General features: G+C 51.9%; 2 protein-coding genes across 7 annotated transcripts; both read right to left on the reverse strand.

Annotated features, from left to right (window-relative positions):
• Window positions 1-118: 118 nt before the first annotated feature.
• Window positions 119-8,509, reverse strand: CRELD1 (cysteine rich with EGF like domains 1). 3 transcript variants are annotated; one of them, XM_079795005.1, is made up of 11 exons: window positions 8,098-8,376; window positions 7,725-7,917; window positions 7,416-7,498; window positions 5,522-5,632; window positions 5,119-5,210; window positions 4,279-4,455; window positions 4,099-4,194; window positions 3,077-3,160; window positions 2,819-2,914; window positions 2,488-2,622; window positions 119-1,736 (listed from the first exon to the last, which is right to left on the reverse strand). In XM_079795005.1, exons 2-11 carry the CDS (start codon window positions 7,896-7,898, stop codon window positions 1,522-1,524), a joined length of 1,263 nt encoding a protein of 420 aa, XP_079651131.1. In that variant the 5' UTR covers window positions 7,899-7,917; window positions 8,098-8,376; the 3' UTR covers window positions 119-1,521. The 3 variants fall into 3 exon arrangements, with proteins under 3 accessions (XP_079651131.1, XP_079651130.1, XP_079651129.1); XM_079795004.1 differs by lacking the exon at window positions 8,098-8,376 and adding an exon at window positions 8,385-8,509 and having other exon boundaries at window positions 120-1,736; XM_079795003.1 differs by having other exon boundaries at window positions 120-1,736; window positions 7,725-8,376.
• Window positions 8,510-8,687: 178 nt separating this feature from the next.
• Window positions 8,688-20,871, reverse strand: IL17RC (interleukin 17 receptor C; the record flags this gene model as incomplete). Of its 4 annotated transcripts, XM_079794994.1 has the most annotated exons (19): window positions 19,531-20,871; window positions 19,218-19,239; window positions 18,870-19,022; window positions 18,525-18,599; window positions 18,325-18,434; window positions 17,389-17,500; window positions 17,006-17,050; window positions 15,936-16,075; window positions 15,655-15,714; window positions 13,775-13,829; window positions 13,509-13,690; window positions 13,378-13,428; window positions 11,896-11,941; window positions 11,620-11,741; window positions 11,282-11,341; window positions 10,705-10,753; window positions 9,568-9,663; window positions 9,413-9,451; window positions 8,688-9,316 (listed from the first exon to the last, which is right to left on the reverse strand). In XM_079794994.1, exons 1-19 carry the CDS (start codon window positions 19,633-19,635, stop codon window positions 8,688-8,690), a joined length of 2,151 nt encoding a protein of 716 aa, XP_079651120.1. In that variant the 5' UTR covers window positions 19,636-20,871. The 4 variants fall into 4 exon arrangements, with proteins under 4 accessions (XP_079651120.1, XP_079651122.1, XP_079651121.1 ...); XM_079794996.1 differs by lacking the exon at window positions 17,006-17,050; XM_079794995.1 differs by lacking the exon at window positions 9,413-9,451.
• Between the last annotated feature and the right edge of the window lie 198 nt (window positions 20,872-21,069).

Raw genomic sequence — 21,069 nt, forward strand, 5'->3', positions numbered from 1 at the left:
CTGTAAGCGGCCAGGAGTGACCCCAACCCCCACCCGCGTTTTTTGTTTTTTAAATATCTCTATTTTTTTCCAGCAGGTATTTTGCACAGAGGCTGTGATTTATGCGGAACACAGGGTGGACATGCATGGATTTAGGTATGGGGAATGGGGTCCAGGTGCCCCAAATATCCCTCCAGACTCCCCATTGTGGAAGGATGAGGCTCGCTTGTCTAGATTGAATGTCCTCTTTGTGCCAAAGAAATAAACCCTTAGGACTTGGCTCATGCCTCCCTCTGGCCATGCCAGTATCCTGTTCAGAGAAGAGGTAGGGGGCCCCACCCTCCAGTAATTCCATGTCCAGTATGTGGGACAGGGGGACGTCCAAAGGAAAGGGCACTGGACCCTTAGTAGCTTTAGAAATAAGGCTATCAATATTTTATTGAACATCTATTTGTTGTACACTGTCTTCAGCTCTTTACATTCACCACCTTATTTAATTGTTATAATAAGCCTGAGTGGAAAGCATTATCAAGCCCATTTTATAAATGAGAAGAGTAAGGTTCAGAGACAAAAGCCATTTTGTTCAGGGTCCTTTGGCCCAAATAATAGCTGATACTGAACCCAAAAAGTTCCATCCCTGAGGCTGGGTCCTCCACCCCTTCTCCTAACACACTTCAGGGCCAACCCTCTCCTCCTTTTACTCCTCCATCAGGGTAGCCCTCAATTTCCCAGGGTTTTAGAAAAATTTCCCAAGGGTCAGGGCCTCTCAGTAGCTTAGGCCAGTGGTTGGCAAACCACGGCTCGAGAACGGCGGTTTGCCGCTCTGTTGACTAATGAGTTTGCCGACCACTGTCATATACTACCCTTTACCTCTTTGCACACAATATGCCACAATTGCCTAATCCTCACAGCTTCCAACTACACAGTAACATTTAGTCTAGTCCAGTGGTCGGCAAACTCATTAGTCAACAGAGCGGCAAACCCGCGGCTCGCGAGCCGTATGTGGCTCGCAAGCCGCAGTTTGCTGACCACTGGCTTAGGCCAACCATGGGAGTGGGAGGGCAGGCAGTAAAACTGAAGCTTCTCCGTTTTCCAAGACCTTTCTTTATTTCCTGAGATGAATAAATAAATCAGTGGCTGAGGGGTGGGGGAGGTGAATACGGAACAGTAGCTGGCAGCATGCAGCTGGCAGGAGGAGGCTATGATGGACCCACCCCTGCAGGAACCCACCCCCCTCATCCTGGACAGGGGCCAAAGCTCACTAGCAGCCACCACAAGGAGACACTTAAAATCCACACACATTATGAAGCCTGCCCAGTCTCCCCAAGGCCAAGATCCTATGGCATCCATTTTTAGGGCTCCTTCTGCATCCCAGGGGCCTCACCTGCCCAGGTCTGGGTGCCTAGGCTGCTCCGTAGGTGGGTAGGGGGTACTTAGCCCACTCTCAAAAATAAAGCAAGCCGCCTTGAGTGTCCAGGCAGGAGAGAGGCCTGACTTTTGGAGGCAGCCTGGTGGGAGGAGATCCTGCAGGTATGGCCGAGATTATCTGCCCTTGATGAAGCCTTCCAGCACACGGTCACTACGCTCTGACAACCAGTAGCCAGTCATGGCCGCCACAGCCCCAATGAAGATGGCGGTAAAGACCAAATCACCCTTGGCAGCCAGCGTGGCCAGTGCACAGATGATGACACCGAAGAACATCTGCTGCAGCACCACCAGCTCATCCTCTGTCATCTCTGAGAAAAAGCCCGCTGACTCTGCGGGGAATAAGAAGCACCTGTCACTCCTCCCCCGTTCTTAGAGTCTCCCACGCACCCAATCATTGCTGCCACGTGCCTGCTAGGCATGCCAGCACATGATGTCATTTACTGCTGAGAACGACTCTGAGAGGGGCAGTTACTATCCCTCACTAAACAGGAAACTGAGGCTCAGAGAGGTGAAGAGGTTTGCCCAAGGCCACGTGGTGAGCAAGTTGTGACAGAGCACGTGCTATGTGTACCAGCCCAGCTCCAGAGCCAGACCGCCAGGATTCAACACCCAGCTCTGCGACCTGCTTGCTGTGTGGCCCTGGGCAAGCTGCTTCATTTCTCTGCATCCTAGTTTCCACTATGGGGATGAGAAAGGTACCTACAGCATTGGGTTTGTTTTAGCGGTAAAGTAAGTTAATACATGCAACATGCTTGGAACAGTGTCTGACATATGGTAAGAGTTGTGGACGTGATCACTATTATATCATTGTGGCTGTCCATCCCACCACACCATGGCCTACAATAGCTCTCAGACGGCCAGGGCTAGGACTGGTCCCATTGGACAGATGAGGAAAGAGGCTAGGGGAGGCAGAGTAATTTGGTGCCAAGTCCTATTTTCTTTCTACCCCAGGGAGGTGTGAGGCCACCCAAAGCTACTCAAGATAAGATGTAGGCTTCAGGTCTCAATGCAGCCTCACAGGGGCTGAGGGGTTGTAAGTGCTTAGAGAACGGGTTTGGTGGGGGCCAGGTTGGGGCTCACCTGGGATCTGCTCCTGCACACAGACGCCCTCAATCTGTTTGTAGCCCTCAGCACAGACACAACGGTAACTGCCCTCGGTGTTCTCACATTGCTCGTTCTCTCCTGGACACACCTCTGTCTCACACTCGTCCACATCTTGAGGGAGGGCACGGAGGGATTAGAGCCCTGACTTCCAGGGTCCCACATGCAGCACCCCTGACCCGGTCTCGTACACATTCTGGCACTCCCTTCTGCCCTTACCCAGGTAACATTCCACCCTTCCCCTACCCTGTTCATATTCCAGCCCCTCTCAATTCATGGTGGCAAGGTACCCCATTGGCAGGAGACTCACCGAGACACTTGGAGCCCACCTGCTGGTAGCCATGGCTACACTTCTTACAGCGGCCTGGCCCTGCCCCCATGCAGCCCAGGCAGGCCTTGGCACAGTCTGGAGAAGAGAGAGGAGAGAGAAGGTTAAGAGCTGTCCCTAAATCCAAGGGGTTCTGGTGCCAGAGGATGCAGACGTTTGCGGGGAACAGGCGGGGAACAGGCGTGGAGCAGCTCCTCCCACCTTTCCCACATCCCCTCCTCTGCAGGAGTGGACACTCACCTCGGCACTCATAGGAGCCCTCCGTGTTCACGCAGAATTGGTCAGCTCCACAGTTGGCTCGCTCTGTGCCACACTCATCGATATCTACAGAAAGGCCGACAAGATGGGGAATTTCCATCAGCTCCCCAACAGGGAAGCTGAGACCAGAATTGTTGCACAATGGAGTTGCCAGGCTCACATGGTGTGGCAGCAACTGCAGGCTGTCCACCAACACAGAAGCAGAGGTGTAGCTGGACTCCAGGCTGCCCAGGCAGAGAGTACATTTTCCAGGCTGCCTTGCTACTCAGTATGGCCTTGTGGTTGAGTTCTGGCCAACAGGATGTAAACAGAAGTGATGTGCTCCACTTTTAGCTTGGCTTTCAAACAACAGGCTTGGACTCACCCATGCACTTTCTTCTCTTTCTTACTTCCTGAGTGCCAGGCCATGGAACACAGAAGTGCCTGTGAACTAGCCTCAGCCACAAAGACAACCCCCAACGGGATGACTGCACAGTAAGAAAGAAGGAATCTGCGCCCTTGAATGATTGTGGCAAAAAGAGCTTCCCTGACAGCCTGGACCACTTGCTTGGAGACTGTGATTTAAGATAAAAATAAACCTCTGTATTCTTTAAGCCATAATCTTTGGGGATCTTTCTGTGACAGTATCTTAGTCATTACTCTCACTTATACAAATGGCTAGGTTTGAGACAGACCGAGTCTCAAACCCAGGTCTCCTGACCCAAGTTCAATATCCTCATTCCTCTGGCTAACCCTTTCTCCATTTTCCAGACGTGGTCTAAATGACACCTCCTCTAAGAAGCCTTTCCTGATTCCTTACCATCACCCAGCTGGATCAGGGACATCTCTCATTGTACAAAGATCAGTCTGTACTGTAGTGCCTGGTTACTGTTCTGCCTTCCCAACCAGGCTGAGATCGCCATAAAGATGGGAACTGTGTTGGTCTAGCCCAGAAATGTGGGCATTGATGGAGAACCGAGCCCAGGCCCATCTGCCTCCTAGACCTAAGGCACAGCCCCACTCACCTACACACTTGAGGTGATGCAGGGCCCAGCCCCTCTTGCACTGTAAACAGTTTGATTCCTCAGGTCCTGAGCAGCGGGCACAGGGGCCAAAGCAAGCTGGGGGGAATGGCGGAAGTAAGAGAATGAGCAGGCAGGCATCCCATCAGCCCCTGCCCAGCGCCTCACCTTTTGGCTACCTACCCGAACATACCAGATGGCTGGCGTTGCGCTCCACCTCAAAGTAGCCGAGGCTGCATTGGCCACAGGCCTCACCCCCATAGCCGGCTTGGCAGTCACAGTGCCCGCTGCCCCCTCGAGTCCCTTCCCCTTCACAACGCCCGTAGCCACCGCAGGGCTTCTCTGTACCCCCAGGACAGGCTGTGGGCAGACACCAAACCAGGTGAGATCGTAAAAACAATCTTGTATATAGAAAGCATTAACATTTTTTTAAAGAAAACTTAATTTTAATAGCAACATAATATTTTGTCATAAAACTGTATGGCATTTACTTAACCACTACTCCACTATGGAACAATTAGGTTATTTACAAATCTTTTCTTTTTAAAGACTGAATTGATCATCTTTGTCACTAACTCTTTATCTGCAGCTTCTGGAAAGATTTTTCTAAAAGGGGCTGGTAATAAGTTTAGCTCCTGAATCAGAACTGTGTGTAGAAAAAGGTGGTGACAATGGGGGCATCAAGACAGCACCAGCCAACTCTAGGAAGGTCCCCTTAGTCCAAGGGATGGGGCCTGGTCTGACCCCAGGCATGGGAAATGAAGGGTGGAGGTGGAAGCATTTCTCAGATAAAACCACAGCAGCACCTGACTCAGTCTAACCACACACATATCTTTTTTACAGAGCCATTCCCCATTGATTTGCTCATCTCGTCAGCCCTGTGAGGCAAGTAAGAACTAAGGTCCAGAGAAGTTATCTGAGCAGCCTAAGTGCACACAGCCAGCTAGGGGCAGAGCCAGGACTAGAGTCCTGGCCTCCGCAGTCCCCTCCCATCCCTTAAGAGGAACTTGAATAATAACTCACGAAGGCAGGAGGGTCCGAAGGTGCCTGAGGGGCAGCAGAGCTTCAGGGAATCTGAGCAGAGCCACTGGAAGAGGTCTGGGGCTTCCTGCTGCCTGACGGGGGGAGGTGGTGTGACAGCGAGGGGGCCTTAGTGTCAGAGATGCTGCCCATCCCCCAACCTCCCACCGAATCTGATACACCCAACGCCTAAGACCCCTAAGACCACCTGACCAACGCCCTTTCCTCATTTGGCAGAGGGGCAAACTGGAGCTCAGAGTGAGAGCTCGAGTCCTTCAGCAAGTCCTCAGCAGACCTGGGTTTGGAAGAAGGAGCCAAACAAGGACAGCCCCCAGCATGCAATCCCCTGCTTTACTGCCTGGCCCTGCCTGTGGCCCCTCCCTGGGAAAGCCCCCACATCACTCACTTGTGAAACCACCAACTCTCCACCAGCTCCTCGCTCAGCTCCAACAGGCGATGGCACTCGAAGTCCGACTTGCTGCACACGTTCTCAAGCACCTCTACCAGGCGGGTCTCACTGGCCAGACAGGGCAGAGTAGTGTGAACACATTCCACGACACCCACCAGCCTCCTTAAGGTCTCTCCCACCACTCCTCATGCCATGATAGGGTCAAAGGAAAGGGCATAGGGATACTGGTTTTGAGTCAGACAGACCTGAGTTTGAATCTAGTTGTATGGCCTTGGGCAATTCAATCTCTCTTGAACCTGTTTTCTCTTCTGTAAAATGGGGACACCACCTCCCCTACAGGTTTGTTTTATGATATCTTTTTTTTATATATATATTTTATTGATTTTTTACAGAGAAGAAGGGAGAGAGATAGTTAGAAACATCGATGAGAGGGAAACATCGATCAGCTGCCTCCTGCACGCCCCTCCTGGGGATGTGCCCGCAACCAACGTACGTGCCCCTGACCGGAATCGAACCTGGGACCTTTCAGTCCGCAGGCCGACGCTCTATCCACTGAGCCAAACCAGTTTCGGCTGTTTTATGATATCTTAGTTCCTGCCTCTGCACAATGGAATATATACTCTTGCTGGGTAGATGTAAGTAAAAATATATCATATAACAAGTGTTGGTGAAGAAGTGGAGAAACTGGAACCCTCCTACATTATAGGTGAGAATGAAAAATGGTGCAGACACTGTGGAAAACAGTTTGGCAATTCCTTGATAAGTTAAAGTTGGAATCATCATAGGACTCAGTAATTGCACTCCTGGATTTGCACCCAAAAGAATGGAAATAGGTGTTCAAACAAAAACTTGTACACAAATGTTCATTGCAATAGTATTCACAATAGCCAAAAGATAGAAACAACCCAAACGTTCATAAAATGATGAATGGATAAACAAAATGTGGTATATTCATACAACAGGATATTATTAAGCCTTAAAAGGAATGAAATAGTAATATATGCTATAATATAGATAAACCTTAAAATTTTTGATAAGTGAAAGAAACCAGACATAAAAGGCTACATATTATAGGATTCCAATAGAACTAGCAAATCCATAGAGACAGAAAGCAAATTAGTGATTGTCAAGGACTGAGGGGAGAATGAGAAATGACTGCTTAATGGATATGGAGTTTCTTTTCGGGATGATGAAAATGTTCTGGAACTAGTGGTAATACTTGCACAACACTGTGAATGTACAAAATATCTCTAATGGTAAATGTTATGTGTTTTATATTCTACCTCAATAAAAAATTAAATATACATATACACACACATATAATGTATTATATCTTTAAAGAGTCTGACACAGTGACTGGCATATAGAAGGAGGTGGTTTTAAAAAACTGCAAAAGCCCTGGCCAGTGTTGCTCAGCAGATAGTGTCAGCCCGCACTCCGAAGGGCTGCGGGTTCGATTTCTAGGCATGGGCATGTACCTGGGTTACTTCACCTTCTACCACTCCATTCCAGCCACTTCTCAAATACTCCAAGCTCAGTCTCACTCTGTCCACGTCTCTTCCCTGATTGTCACATAGCTTGCTTCTTCACTTCAGCTCTCTGTTCACATGTCACACCTTGAACACCATGCTTCTCACCATTCTGTAGTCCACCCTGTTTTACTGTTCTTCACCTTATATGACATTATTTATCGCCTTATTTACCACCTATCTCCTCTACAAGAATGGAAGCTATCTGAAGATGGGATTTTGCTTGCCTTGTTTACTGCTGTACTATAGACATTCAGTGATATTTGTTGAATGAGTAAGCACTCCCCAAAAGGCTCTAGGTCCTCACTACTAGGACAGAGAGTGGGAGGTGAGCTATACAAACCCAGCTTTCCAGCCCTTACCTGTCTTTGTATTTGGACAACTTCTCTTCTTCCCAGGCAGTATTTCCACCTCCAAAGTTGTCCCGGATGGTTCTCTCCAGGCCCTGGAAATGGAGAAAATTAGTAATACCTAAGTACAGAAGTACAGTGCCTGGCGCATTCTAGCACTTCAGTATTTCACTGACCAGGAAAACAGGCACAGAGGCCATACAACTAGTAAGTAACCAAGTTGGGACTTGAATCCATACAGACTTGCATCCCAGATCTCCCCACTCTCAGCCGCTCGCTATAGTAGCCGGGCCCCTCCCACCAGGCTGCTGGTGCACTCACCTTGTTGAAGCTGTCGACCAGTCCCCGGCAGGTATGACACGGATGGGGCTCGGTTGGGGGCGAAGACTGGGGAGGCGGAGAGGGCTGGAGCCAAACTGGGCCTGGGAGGCTGAAGAAGAGGCTCAGGCCCCAGACTAGAGCCGGGACCAGGCCCCTTGGGGGTCGCGGGGCCATCTTTTCCCAGGCTGGGGACCTATAGATGGAGGACATGGGTAGGGTGCGCTGGAGGAGCCAGGTGAGAAAGACAGAGTCTGTTCTGATCTGCCAGGGGTCTGGGAGCCCAGCTCTGTTACTTTAAAAAGGAGGCAGGAGTGGGATACGGGCGAGAGAGGGTATGGTGGGGAAATGAGCTGGAGTAAGTTATCCTCGTTACCGTTAAGGAGGTAGCCCGCACCCTTGGCAAGGAGGCAAAAGTCAGCCCATTGTTTTAGGGTCTGAATGTAGGTTTATTAGGGGCAGGATCAGTGGAATTAGGTAGAATGGGTCAGATTCCAAGTAGTGGGGGAGAAGAAGCCGGATGAACGATTTGTGTGGAGGAGCCCAGATCTGGATGGGAAGAGAAGGGGTCAGTCAGGTTCAGGGCCCGCAGGGGAGGATCCACGAGCCGGCAGGGGAGGATCCAGATCCGTGTAGATGGTGGGGGAGGAAGGGACGACGCACCCAGCCTGCCGCAGGCGCAGACGGCTGCCTCCTCAGCGCCACCTCCTCTGCCGCCTGCGTAAGACGTGCAACCTCCGCCGGCCCCACAGCGCGGAGGGCGGAGCCCACGCCGCAGCCAATGGTGGCGAGCCATGTACCATTGCGTCATGCCGCACCGGCCAACCAGAGGTGGCGCCGGGCTGCACCTGTCGGGTTGTTAAAGGGCCGCGGGGACCCGGACCGCGGGCTGCGTGCCAGGCTAGCCGCTCTGTCAGAGACACGCATTAGAAGAGACGTGGATAGAAAAATAGCGTCTGCCTTTATTCAAGTCCTGTCCCCTGCCTCAGGTCCCATCTCGAGTCCGGTCTCTTGGGTCCCCGGGGGCAGGAGGCAGCTGTCCAGAGCGGGCTGAAGGGCTCGAGACACTTGCTCCGCCCTGTTCCAGAGCCATCCGGGGCGGGCGGCGCCGGGCCCCTGCAGAGTCCGCAGGAAATCCGGCAGCTGGGAGGGCAGGGCGAGGACCGGCACGGCGCGGAACAGGGCGGGCACGGCATCCGGGTGGAGCAGGCTGTCGAAGTAGGCCCCGATGTAGCGGCCGGGCGCCCGGCCCTGCAAAAAGTCGGGCAACACACAACTGAGCGAGGCAGCAAAGGCGTCGTGCGGGCGGTGCGCCCCGGGCGCCGACGTTCCGTCCTGCAGCCACTCCTGGCACAGCGCCACGGCCCCGGGCGAGAAGAGCAAGATAACCATGCCGCCCTCCTGAAGGATCTGGAGCCGCTGTGCGTGGAACCAGGCCAAGGACCCCTGCGCGCTCAGTTCACGTCGGCTCCACAGGTCCACGACCACGCGCAGCGGCAGCTGGCACAGCGCCGATGCCAGGGTGCCAACGAGGCGCTCGAAGCCCGCGTCGTCGGCTGAGTACAGGAGCAGAGCCGCGCGGCCCCTGGCGGCCGCTGCGGGAGAAAACAGAGGGGGAAGGAAGATGTGAGATGGCCTGAGGGCCGGCCCGCTGGGGGCGGCCCCCCTGCCGGGCGCTTGCTCACACTCACCCCCCGAGTAGACATCCTCCTTCAGGAGCCTCAGCCACCCTGTTAGGGGAGAGGGGCGAAGGCAAAGGGTGAACTCAGATGCTGCTTCCTGTCTTTGAACTCCCAGGCCCCATCCAGTCCTGCCTCTGGGGAATGGGGAGCCGGAAATGACTCACCTTTCACGTGGTCCTTTTTGAGAAGGAGGAGAAGGAAAAGCACAGCAGCAAAGAGTAGGCAGGCCAGCCACACCAGGGCCCAGCGCTGGTGGATATCTGGGAGACCAAGGGGAGGAGATGGGCTAGTTAGGGACCTTACACTTTCACCCCACTTCATGAAGGAGAAATGAAGTGACTTGACCAAAGTCCACAGCACTTGGTGTCAGAGCCAGTGTATGGATATAGACCCATCTACTTGGGTGACCTTGGATAAGTGACTTCACTTTCTGTTTCCGTTTTTCACTTCTGTAAAACTGGGATAACAATAGTACCTACTGATAGGGTTGTTGTGAGAACTACATATGTTAATACCTATAAAGCACTTGCAAAGCCAGGCCATAGTAAGTCCTCAAAGGTTATTATTATTTGTCCCTTAAGCCTAGGATGGCTGGGCCCTTGACTTCACTCTCTCCGGTGACTGCAACAGCCTTCTAATATTCCTGACCTCTTTTTTGTCTCCAATTCATTCATCACGTGGCATACCCAGAGATCTTTTAAAAATACAAATCTGATTATAGTCTTTCAGAAAGCTCCTGCTACTCTTAAGGTAAATTCCAAACTCCTTACTTTGGCTCCCAAGGCCCTCTATGGCCCATGCATCCTCAGCTCATGATAGGGATCTGCCTCCCAAGACATTCCAGCCACACTGACCGCTGTGGTGTTCCTCAAAAAAAGCACCCCCCCCAGTCTTCACAAAAATGCATCTCTAACTCCTTCACCTAGATCAGCCTTCAGAATTCAGCTCGAACCTTTCCCCTGAACTCCTTACCCCATCGCAGTCAGGTCCCTGTTATATGCATTCATGGCTCTGGACACTTACTTTATAGAGAGTGCTTCAACAGCTCACACCGACCAAATGATTTGGGGCTAATGCCTTTCTAGCCTTCTATGACTGGGGTGGGGGCATGTATTGTATCTTGGTGATGCGGGGGTGGCCTGCAAGCTCTCATCGTGGTTTCTGAATGGGTGAAGAATGACTCTTTGATTTATCTGCGCCAGGGAAGGACATTGCATATGTTGCCTGCATGAGTGGTTCCTGTCAACATTTCAGCTCCCAGAGAGCTGTGAAGAAGGAAGGGCCAGTCTTGTAATACTCACACTTGTCCATGGGGCAGGCCCATAGCGCTCCCAGGTCACTATCCCACAGCTGTAAGACACAAAACCAAGCCCTGAGCCCTCAGCTTATGGCTCAGCACTCACCAAATTCTAGCTAGCCTGATCTCCAAATCTCCAGCCTCAATTATGCATATTTCCCCACACACATAGCAGGTTCTCGCAAGCTACTCTGCCTTTGCTTATGCTGTGCCTATTGCCTGGACTGTGCCTTCATGGCAGATCTGGCCCACGTGAAGAGACCCTTCCTTGAGTTCTCCCTGGAAACCAAGCGCTTAGCACATGTGAATGTTGTTATCTGTTTATAGGTTTTTAGCCAGCAGTGAATAACTTGGGGACAGGAACTAGGCTCCTTCAACTCTTAGCTTCCCCAGGACTGGAAACAAAAAAGCACAAATAGATGGTGAATGGGTGCTAGAAGGACAGTGAGGAGGCCTCTGCCTGGGAAGAGTGAGTTTCCCTGGTGCCCTCAGGCACAGGAAGGAGTGGAAGAGGCCAAAGGTAGAGTGTTAGGGGCGTTGCCCTTGGATGTTGGGGCAGGGCTCGCCTACCACCTACTCACCTGCAGACACTGTCCAGACTGCAGGTCTTGTAGTAACTGCTCTCCAAGGCGTGCTGCCCTCTGCCAAGCCAAGAGGTAGGAGGCTGTCACCTAGGGGCACTGCACCTAGGAGACCACCAGGCTGCATGCAGCTCGGCAGAGTGAGGGGATGGCACTAGAAGTTGGAAGATTTCTGAGAGATTACTGAGAACAAGGCCCAGGTCTGAATCACTCCCATGTTCCCAGAGACCAGCACAGAGCCTGGCTCAGAGGAGGGGAAATTGAATAGAGGGAAAATTTGAGGCTAGTTTTGAGATGAAACTGGAGAGGTACATGGAGAAGGGTCCCCCATCCCTCACCGTAGAGGCCCCGCTGAGCAGTGGGGTGCAACCACTGGGTTCCAAGGCACAGATTGATCTGTTGTCCTGGGGGCCTCGTGTCTCCACCAGCAGCATATCATCCTTGGGGGGCCCCAGAGAGTCTGAAAGGGATGAGAGTCCACTCTTGAGACCCAACCTTGCTGGGGGCTGCCATGTGCCCTCCTCATACCTGACCTTCACCCCTAGGAGCTGGCACTTCCAGGGTTCACCCCTATTGCAATGGCCCTGTCCCAGCCTCCTGCAGGCCCCACTCACCAGACCACAAGCACTCTTGCAGCTGCAGCTTCTCCCAACTGCTCACCTGCTTGGAAGAGGCCAGGATTAGGGGCATAAAGAAAGGCAAGAGTGCCCTGGCTGGTTTTCTCAGTGGTTAGAGCGTCGGCCCCAGGACCAAAGGGTCATGGGTTCGATTCTGGTCAAAGGCACATGCCTCAGTTGCGGGTTTGATCCCCAACCTGGTTGGGGTGCTTGAAGGAGGCGGCCAATCTATGTGTCTCTTTCACATCAATATTTCTCTCTCTCTTTCTCCCCCTCCTCCCTCCATTCCACTCTCTCTAAAAATTCAATGGAAAGAGTATCCTTGGTGAGGATTAAAAATAAAAAGGAAGAAAGGCAAGAGCCAAGGCCAGAAAGATCTGAGAAGAGAAGGGGTAGGCAAGGGGAGGCCTGTTGGGTTGGGGGTTCAGAGCACTTTGGGCCTGACCTTAGGCAGATCTGGGTGATTAGGAGTCACTCCATCTTTCTCAGCTTCAGCCTTGTGAGATCATCTGGGCTAACAGGCCTTGGGACCCTAAATTAGCTCTTTTCACATCTGACAAGACACTTTATACATTCCCATCTAACTACCTTCTCAAAGAGGCCTCACCTAACCATCCCACTTGAAATTGCAACCTCAATCCTCACTATCCTGCCCCACATTTCCCCATAGTATTTATATACAATTTAAAAAATCTTACCAGAGGATGTTTTTATTTAAAAAAAAAAATTTTTTTTTGAGAGAGAGAAACATTGATGGGTTGCCTCCCAAATGTCCCTGACCAGAGATCGAACCCAAAGCCTAGGTATGTGCCCTGATCAGGAATCGAACCCGCAACCTTTTGGTGCACAGGAGGATGCTCCAACCAATTGAGCCACCTGGCCAGAGCTTTATATTAACAATTATAACTTACTATAATAATTTACTTATTGTATCTATTGTCTACCTTCCTCCACTAGAACATAAGCTCTCTAAGGATGAAAACATTTATTGATTTTATTCACTGACATCTATCCCAAGTGCCTAAAACAGTGCCTGGCACACAGTAGATGCTCAATAAATCTGGAATAAATGTGTTAATAATAACCCTGTGAAGTTGTAGAACAACCCATTATACAGGTAGGGACATAGGATAATGACAGCAATAACAAAAGCAGCTCACATTTGTTGAGTATTTAGTCTGTGCCAGTCCCCAGTGTGAAGCGTTTCTCTTATTTAATCTTCATAACCACTCTATAAAGTAATTACTGTTATCCCCATTAAACAGATGAGACTGACCTTCAGAGAGATGAAATGACTGGCTCAGGGTCCCTGGCACTGCTAAGGTAAATAGTGGGACTCCTGAAGAGGAATCCCATAACCACTTTGCTCCAAGAACCCAAGGATAAAGTGGGTCCAGAACACATTGTCTTGTCTGGGGGTCCCTGCGGGTGGGAGGAAGGCTCTGCTCCCAACACAGCGCTCTGGCGCCCCCTTCTTACCTGGACACAGAGGTTGGGGTGGCCTTTCAGCAAAGGGAACTCCAGGGCTTCCTGTGGAACGAAAGGAATGGGTGGGGGTGACAAAAGGTGGCCCCCTGGGCTTGCCTTCCTCCCCCGCCTCGCTTACTTACGTTCACAGTGACGTTTTCCCGGGACAGCGGTGGGACCAGCGGCTGGCAGGAGCCCCTGCCCGGTGCCTGCCAGCACAGTGTGGCCTCGGCGGCCAGCGAGCATGGCGCGACCAGCCGCCAGCCCCGTGGGGGCAGCAGCTGCAGCCGGGCAGCCCGCCAGAGGTTTCGGTGTGCGCGGGTATCTGCAGGGAGAGGGCGTGGTCACTGTGCGCCCCGCACGCGTCAGTCTGCACGGATCCCACCCTGGCCCCTGCGAGTCCTCTCACCATTCTTAAATGGGCAGATGCTCGTTCTAACAGAGTCAGGTTCCAGAGGCCACACCTGGAGAGGAAATAGGCTCCACTGTAGGTCACCCCAACCAACCCCCCAGGGACACATGCAGGCCCGCTGCTAGGCGCTGGGGACACATTCATTTGGCTGATTTTTCACAAACACTTGCCTGGTCATCCTTTGCAAGGCCCTAGAGAGCTACACATTTATTTTTTCAGCAAACCCTATGTCAAGATCTGGCAACATCTTTAACAAACTTTTTTAAAAAAATCAATTTGAGAGAGAGAAGAGGGCTGGGGGAAGAAAGACAGAGAGAGAGAGAGAGAGAGAGAGAGAGAGAGAGAGAGAGAGAGAGAGAGAGAGATTTCCTATTCCACTTATTTGTGCATTTACTGGTTGATTCTTGTATGTGCCCTGACTGGGGAATTGAACTCACAACCTTGGCCTATTGGGACGACACTCTAACCAACTGAGCTAGCGGGCAGTGCCTTTAACAAACTTGTAATGACTACTACTATGTGTCTTAGCACTGTGGTAGGCACTAGGGACATTCAGTAATTAAATCCACAATCACTTTGTGAGAACCTACTATGTGCCAGGCACTTACTATCCTAGGTGTTAAAGATACATTCATTTATTCTTTTGATAGACTTTAAAAATGCACCTATTATGTGCTTAGCCTAGTGCTAAGCACTAGAGATAACATATCAATTTATTCAGCAATTAATTAAATGCCCCTGCTCGTGTCAGGCATTGTGCAAGGCTCTGGGGAGTTACTAAATTTAAATTAGCTATTATTTCTTTGCCTTCAAAGAAAAGACAAGTTCATGGTTGAAGTAAGGATAAAAATGTATATAAATTAATAGATTGATCACTCAGTTATTGAGCATCTGTTGTATGCAAGAAGAAATGAGGCAGGTGCCCAAATAAAAAAGGAAGTGGACAAGGAAGGACAGAAGTACAAGGAGATGTGTAGATAGGCCAGGAGATTGGGGGAAAGAGGTGACATGTGAGCTGGAAGAATTTGGTTGTATGGAAAAGAAGTGGGGGCATTTCAGGTAGTGGGAACCACCTGAGCAAAAACACAGAGGTGGATATAGCTTGATAAGTAGCTCCATCTGGAGGGAACAAAATTTCCATCAAGGGGAATCGTGGGAAAGACCAGAGAAAAGGTTCAGTTGAGGGTCAGAATATGGGGCTCAGAATGCTCGGGAGTTCCAGGAAAGGAGGTGGCATAGGAAGTTATTGAAACAGTCTAGAGGAGATATGATAGAAGCCCAAACTGGGCTAAAATGGAAAGGAGAGGGAAAGAGAATGAAAAGCATTAATGTCAGAGGTCAAATAGATGGAATCTGATGACCAATTAAATGTGCAATCAGAGGGAGAGGAAAGAACCAGCAAATATAAGCCTACATGTGGCATACTTCCTTATAACAGCCCTATGAAGCTGGGACTATTATTCTTCCCGTTTCACAGATAGGAAACAGGCTCAGAGAGGTGAAGTGACTTGCCCAAGGTCACACAGCTAGCTAATGGTAAGAGTCAGGATTCAAGCCAGTCTGAGTTCACAGCACATGCTCTACCCTCCGGGGAGCACAAGAGGAAAGTGGAGGAGTAGAGGAAGACTTCAAGGAGGAAGTGACATCTGAATGGGTCATGAAGCATAAGTGCGAGTCCGGTGGGTAGAGTATCAGGTAGAGCATTTGAGGCATGCAACAAGCAGAAGGCATAGGACAGCTAAGGTCAAGGGAGGGCCAGTCACCCTAGGGAGTCATAGTTTTGACCTCAAAGGGGAGGGTGGAGGATAGTGAGACCAAGACAGTTAGAGCCACCCTCTCACCAACTCCCCTGGCATCCAGCTAGGCTCTGCTCCTACCTGAATACAGAGACAGGGAACCAGGTCTGTGTGGTTCAAGGTAATGGTCTGCGGCCCAGTCTGTGGGATAAACAAAGGGGGGGGGCGGAGTTGGAGAAGATAAGGAGATAAGGAAGAGGGGAAGGCTGAAGGCACAGCCGAGGAGACAGGCATGCAGCATTTCCCCACTAATGTTCCTTGCTTTGGGTGTCAGTTGCTGTGTCCTCTTCCCGGGCTCCCTGGCATCCTTTGCATGGGCATCAGCCTAGAGTGAGAATGGAGCTGGGAGGGGGAGGTCTCACCAGGTTTCTGTGCCACCAGGGTTTTGTAGGGCCCTGGACCTGGTTCCAGTACAGGGAGAGGCCAAATTGCTGTTCCTCAGAGACATCCAGCACCAGGTGCACATCCTCACCATCTGCAGACACGTTGAGCCAGGGCAGGGCTGTGGGGGGAGCCAAAGAGAAACTTCCTTTACCTCTTCTGCACACCCAAGCCTGAGCCATACCCACCAACTGACCCTTTGGAGTTCCCTTCAAATCCTCTAGACTGGGAGGCTCCTGGAGGACAGAGCCAATGTCCCCATCTCAGACCAGGCAGCTGGGGACTGAGCTCATGTAGGCCCCAGTATGTGCTCTTGAAATCACCCTTTCCTTGCTTCTCCCTCCACAGCCAGAAGGATCCTGTAACCACTGTCAAATAAATCATTCTCCTGTGCTCAGTACCCTCTGATGCGCTCCCCCCGCCCCCCCCCCCATTACTCCCAGAGGAAAAACCTAGTCCTTACAAAGGCTTGCAAGGCCTTATCCAATTTGGCTGTTGTGACCACGCTGAACTCATCTCCTAGCCCATGCCAGGGTTGTGGGCTTGATTCCCAATAGGGGGCATGCAGGAGGCAGCCAATCAATGTTTCTCATCAATGTTTCTATCTTTCTATCCTTCTCCCTTCCTCTCTCTCTAAAATTAATAAAAACATATTTTTAAAAAAGAAAATACAAAACAAAAAAATCTAAATAGTGCAGGGAAAAAACCACCAGAACCCTGACTTACTTAGCCCTCATTTTATGGTTTAATATTTTTATTTGATATATTGGGGAGGGTGCACCATAATCTTGGCAATGCTTTGAGCTTCTAGATGTCCCTGATATTAATAAATATTTTTTTTACAGAGAGTGAGAGATTCACCTTTATGTTCCCAGTGGCTGGCACAAAATAGGAGCTGTTGTAGTTCATATGTGATGAATGAATGAATGAATGAATGAGCTCTGCATGTTTCTGAAATGTGGCAGCCCAGACCTGAAGCCAACTCCAAGGGTTTCTCACACTCTAGAACCTGGCCCTCCCTCCTCCCAGCCACAATGGCCCTATCCCCTACCCCAGCAGCTCTGGATGCTGTCCTGGACTTCGAGCCCCCTGCAGTCTGGGGAGAGATCACAGAAAAGCCTCCGGTGGGGCTGGGGACCAAGGAAAGAAGGGGGGACAACCCGACTCATGAGGAGCTCTGGAAAGGGCTCCCTGTCCCCTAGATACCACCCACATCTATGCAGTGCCCAAAGCACTTTCCCCAGGGATGGGAAAGCCATGTATGTCACTTGGGGAGAGGAGGCACGAGGAACTGACTGGGAGGATGTGAGCTCACACCACTGCCTGGGAGTAGACAGGACTAGGAAGGGGATGAAAGCCTGAGGGGAGTGGCCAAAGGGGTGAAAGATTAGGGAGGCTAGGATTTGGGTGCCCTGAGGCTCTGTAGCCACTTACCAGGCAGCTGCTGTATGAAACTGAGTTCCTTCTGGTACCTGGGCTGAGTGTAGGACCAGATTCGCACCTCAGCCCCTAACGCAGCCTCGAAGCAGTCAAATATTACAGAGCCCTGTGAGGAGAGGGGTGGCAGAAGGCTGGTGGTATAGGGCTCAGAATCCATGCCAGGGATGTGGGATCCTCTGTGTGGACCACTCCCTCCCGTCTTTCCCCAACCAATGACTATATTCGTACTGTATGACCTGAAATTCTGCCACTGAAGTTTCTTTAAAGGGCTCCCAATTCTAAAGTACACACCCTCAATAGGGGTGTCAGCAGGGCAGGGATAAGGGCTCTAGCTACTAGAGTCCCTGCCCCAACTCCAGTTGTTCTGGATCACATGGCCAAAACTAAGGTGACTGGACACCCCTCCCCATAGAATTGGTTCTCACACCCAGTGCCTCATTGGTCCTCACGATTGCCCCGTGAGGTGGGCCAGCAGATGTTCACCCACTCAACAATTTTCCAGATCAGAGGATATTGCCTGGGGCCTGGGGGCAGGAGGGGACGTCAAAGGGTTTGAGTGATTTGGCCCAAGTGGAGAGACCCCTCCAGGAGTAGCCCCAACACCCTGCACCTTGGGGTACACACGGGGCAGACATGGTGTGGCAGGAAGTCCAGAGCAGTGGATCCAGCCCACAGACTTTCCCTGGAAAATTAGGGTAATAATAATACCTAGTTCATGACATTGTCACCTCACTTAATTCTCACAGCATCCATATGAAGTAGGACTTTTCTTATCCCCACTTTGCAGACAGGAAAATGGGTATAAAGGGCTGAAAGGATTTGCCCACAACCCTGATCAGAGTCAGGACTTAAAGAGATAATGCATGTGGAAGCACTTTGTAGATTTCATATTGAGAAGGTGGTTATTATTATTATTATTATTTTGCATACCACAGACTGACCAGGCTGCACGAGGGCAGCGGGCACTTGCACCTCCAGCAGGACACAGCGGGCAGTAGGGTAGGCCTGGAAGGAGAGCACGACTTGGGCCTGGAGAGAGGCTGTGAGCAACAGGGCGAGAGTTGGTCAGCCCCAGGGGCCGCAGGCAAGGCCCTGGCCAAGGGCAGTTGGGCCAGCAGGGTGTTCCTCACCATTCTTAGGCTCTTCAAGCTCTGAGTCAGCTGCTCTTCCAAATTGTTCCTCATCTTCAAACTCTTCCCAGTGGCCTGGAAGGCCCCAAGAACAAGGCTCAGGTCAGGCCTCCTGCTCTGGGCTGGCTTTGGTTTTGGCTTTCTTCCAGAAAGTGCATGCGGGAAAGCAGGGGCCAGGCCTGAGGCCTGGGGGTGTGGGAGGATGGGGAGACCAGACCAGCCTGGGGTCCTTTGGCCAGGGACCTCCAGAAGAACACTGAGGATGTCCAGTGCTGCCCAACAGACTGCCTGGTCCTCATGCCCATCCCACATACATTCACATGTGCACATGGATGACATGCTCACCACGCACAGCCAAGTGGACGGCCACACGCACACAGAGGTTACAGTCAGTCTCCGTATGACACCTCAGCACCAGCTCTGTCTGCAGGCGTGTGGGCACCAGCACGGGTCCTGGGGCAGGCTCGACAGCCCCAGGCAGGCAGAGCACGTCACCACCTGTGTGTGAAGGGCAGGGTGGGAGCTGAGCTGTTCTATACCCAGAATTTGGTTGCAACTGACACCCCCAGAGGGCCAAGGAGCTTGGGCTCTTCAGGGGCTGAGGGTGGGCCGTGAGGGCATGGGACTGGGACAACTCCCCTCCCTTCCACCAACCTAGAAAGTTCTTTTCCCTCTAAAAGTAGGGCTACTCACCCCACAGGTGGCAGGAGAGGCCCTGGGAAGGAGGTAAAGGAGAGTCAGGATTTATGATCTTAAATCTAATCCTCTTTCCCTGCCTGAGATCCCTACCGACCTCTTTCTTGGGCTCCCTATTCCAAGCCTCTCCCAGCAGAAGACAGACCCAGCTCTGGCCCCTTCCCCATTCTCCTCTTACTCCATCAGTACCAGACAGACCAGCTAGGGCAGTTCTGGTGGTGGCGGCAGTGACAGGAGCCAGGCTAGGGCCTTGATGGGCCTCAGTCTGAACCCTGAGCCTTCCCCAACCCTCCCAGGGCCCCAGACTCACCGGAGAGCAGCGAGCAGCATCCTGAGGCTCCATAAGCCTCTCCAGAGAGAGGACCACGGGGCTTGGGCCCAATGCCAAGGACAGCAGGAACCAAGGCACAGGCATCTTCCAGGTGCCAGGTGGCACCCAGGCCCTAGGCCCTTTCCTGCCCCCCCCAAGGGGGGGGGCAGACACCTCACCTCTGCTCCCACTCAGTCCCCAGTGGGTGGGCAGAAGGGGCCAGAATCTCCCCCCAGCCTCCAAGGTCCCAGAGCTGGCGAGCTGGCACACTCTGTCTCCTCGGAGTCCTGACTTGAGTCTTAGTCTCAGCCGAAGTGCTTTCGTTTTTTGGCTCCTGGCAGGCAGCTAGCTGTTCCCGCCCCACCTTGTCCCTCCCACTAGGCCTGGGAGCCAGCAGCCTTGGATTGGGGTGGTGGCCTCCTCTTCCCCTCCTTTTCCTCCTCCCTTCCTCTCTCTTCTCCTCCCCTGCTGACATCTGGCTGGGAGGGCCCCTGGAGAGGGCGTAGCAGACTGGCCTCTTGACTTAGTAAGGAAGCTCTTACTCACCCCAGGAGTCCCTAAGGAGGGCTGTGAGTGCACCCCAGGGCCTGGGCGATCCTAGGGCATTTTTGCTTCCCACACAATTCTGGGATCTTGGTGCCCACTGGATCCCCTCTTGCTGGCACTCAGGGTCTCTTCACACAGACTCGCTGGGCCTCAGTGACCCTTTGTAGGCTGGGAGCTCTAATGGCAGGGACAAGGGGCACCAGAAAGTGGGCTTTTCAGCACTTCCCAGCTCAAGCGTGATAGTGGTGGGCAAAAGAACCCAGGATCTGGGGCCAGACAAACAGGGGTCTCATTTGTGCTTTTGCCCTGGGCTGGCTGTGTGCTGATGGACACACACCACTTTTTTGAACTGCTTTTTCCTCTTTTCTCATTAAAGAATTATAGTGAGGATCAAGATTTCCAGGTCCTCCTTTGCTTTTCCAGTGACACTGCATGATGGATGGGGGTGTGGGCGTGGACATGGAGGATTTGGGCCACAACTGATGGATTTCAACCCCCAGGCAGGGTGGTGCTGACCCTTCCCCTAACCGAGCATCCCGGGCACACTAGAGAAGCACATTGTGTTTCTTGGTTTATCCATCATGTTTGCCTTTATTCATCTTTCTCCATCTTGGTGTCCACTGCCCCACCTTTGCCCTGGCCACCCAGGGCCAAAGCCTTTTTCCCTGGGTCCAGTCCTCCCTCCCTTTCCACCTGAGTAAGGCCTGGGTGTGGGAAAGAAGGATCCCTGACCCCCAAGGGGGTTTCTCCTACTTCTCTAGAGTCAACCCCCTTCAGAAAGGCCATAGCTCCTGCCTCCCCCACCCCTGCCTCAACCTCTCCAGCCTTCACTGGAGCATGTGCAGACTGCTCTCTGGAATTTTGGAGAGAGGAAGTGGGAATGTCCCCCTCCCACATCAGGACTAGAGTCAGAGGAACCCCCAAGGAAGAGAGACTCTCTCCCTGGGGGTCCTGAGAGGCAGGGAAGCTTCAGGAGGAAGCCTGAGGAAAGTG

This window comes from Cnephaeus nilssonii (assembly GCF_951640355.1).
Source record: "Cnephaeus nilssonii genome assembly, chromosome: 17".
Taxonomy (NCBI): domain Eukaryota; kingdom Metazoa; phylum Chordata; class Mammalia; order Chiroptera; family Vespertilionidae; genus Cnephaeus; species Cnephaeus nilssonii.

Coding starts and splice junctions, on each gene's coding strand:
- CRELD1 (XM_079795003.1), bottom strand. CDS start 7,934: ATGTCCTCCATCTATAGGTCCCCAGCCTGGGAAAAGATGGCCCCGCGA. Junction 7,499..7,724: donor TGGTCGACAGCTTCAACAAG/GTGAGTGCACCA, acceptor CTCCATTTCCAG/GGCCTGGAGAGAACCATCCG. Junction 4,195..4,278: donor CAGCCATCTGGTATGTTCGG/GTAGGTAGCCAA, acceptor CATTCCCCCCAG/CTTGCTTTGGCCCCTGTGCC.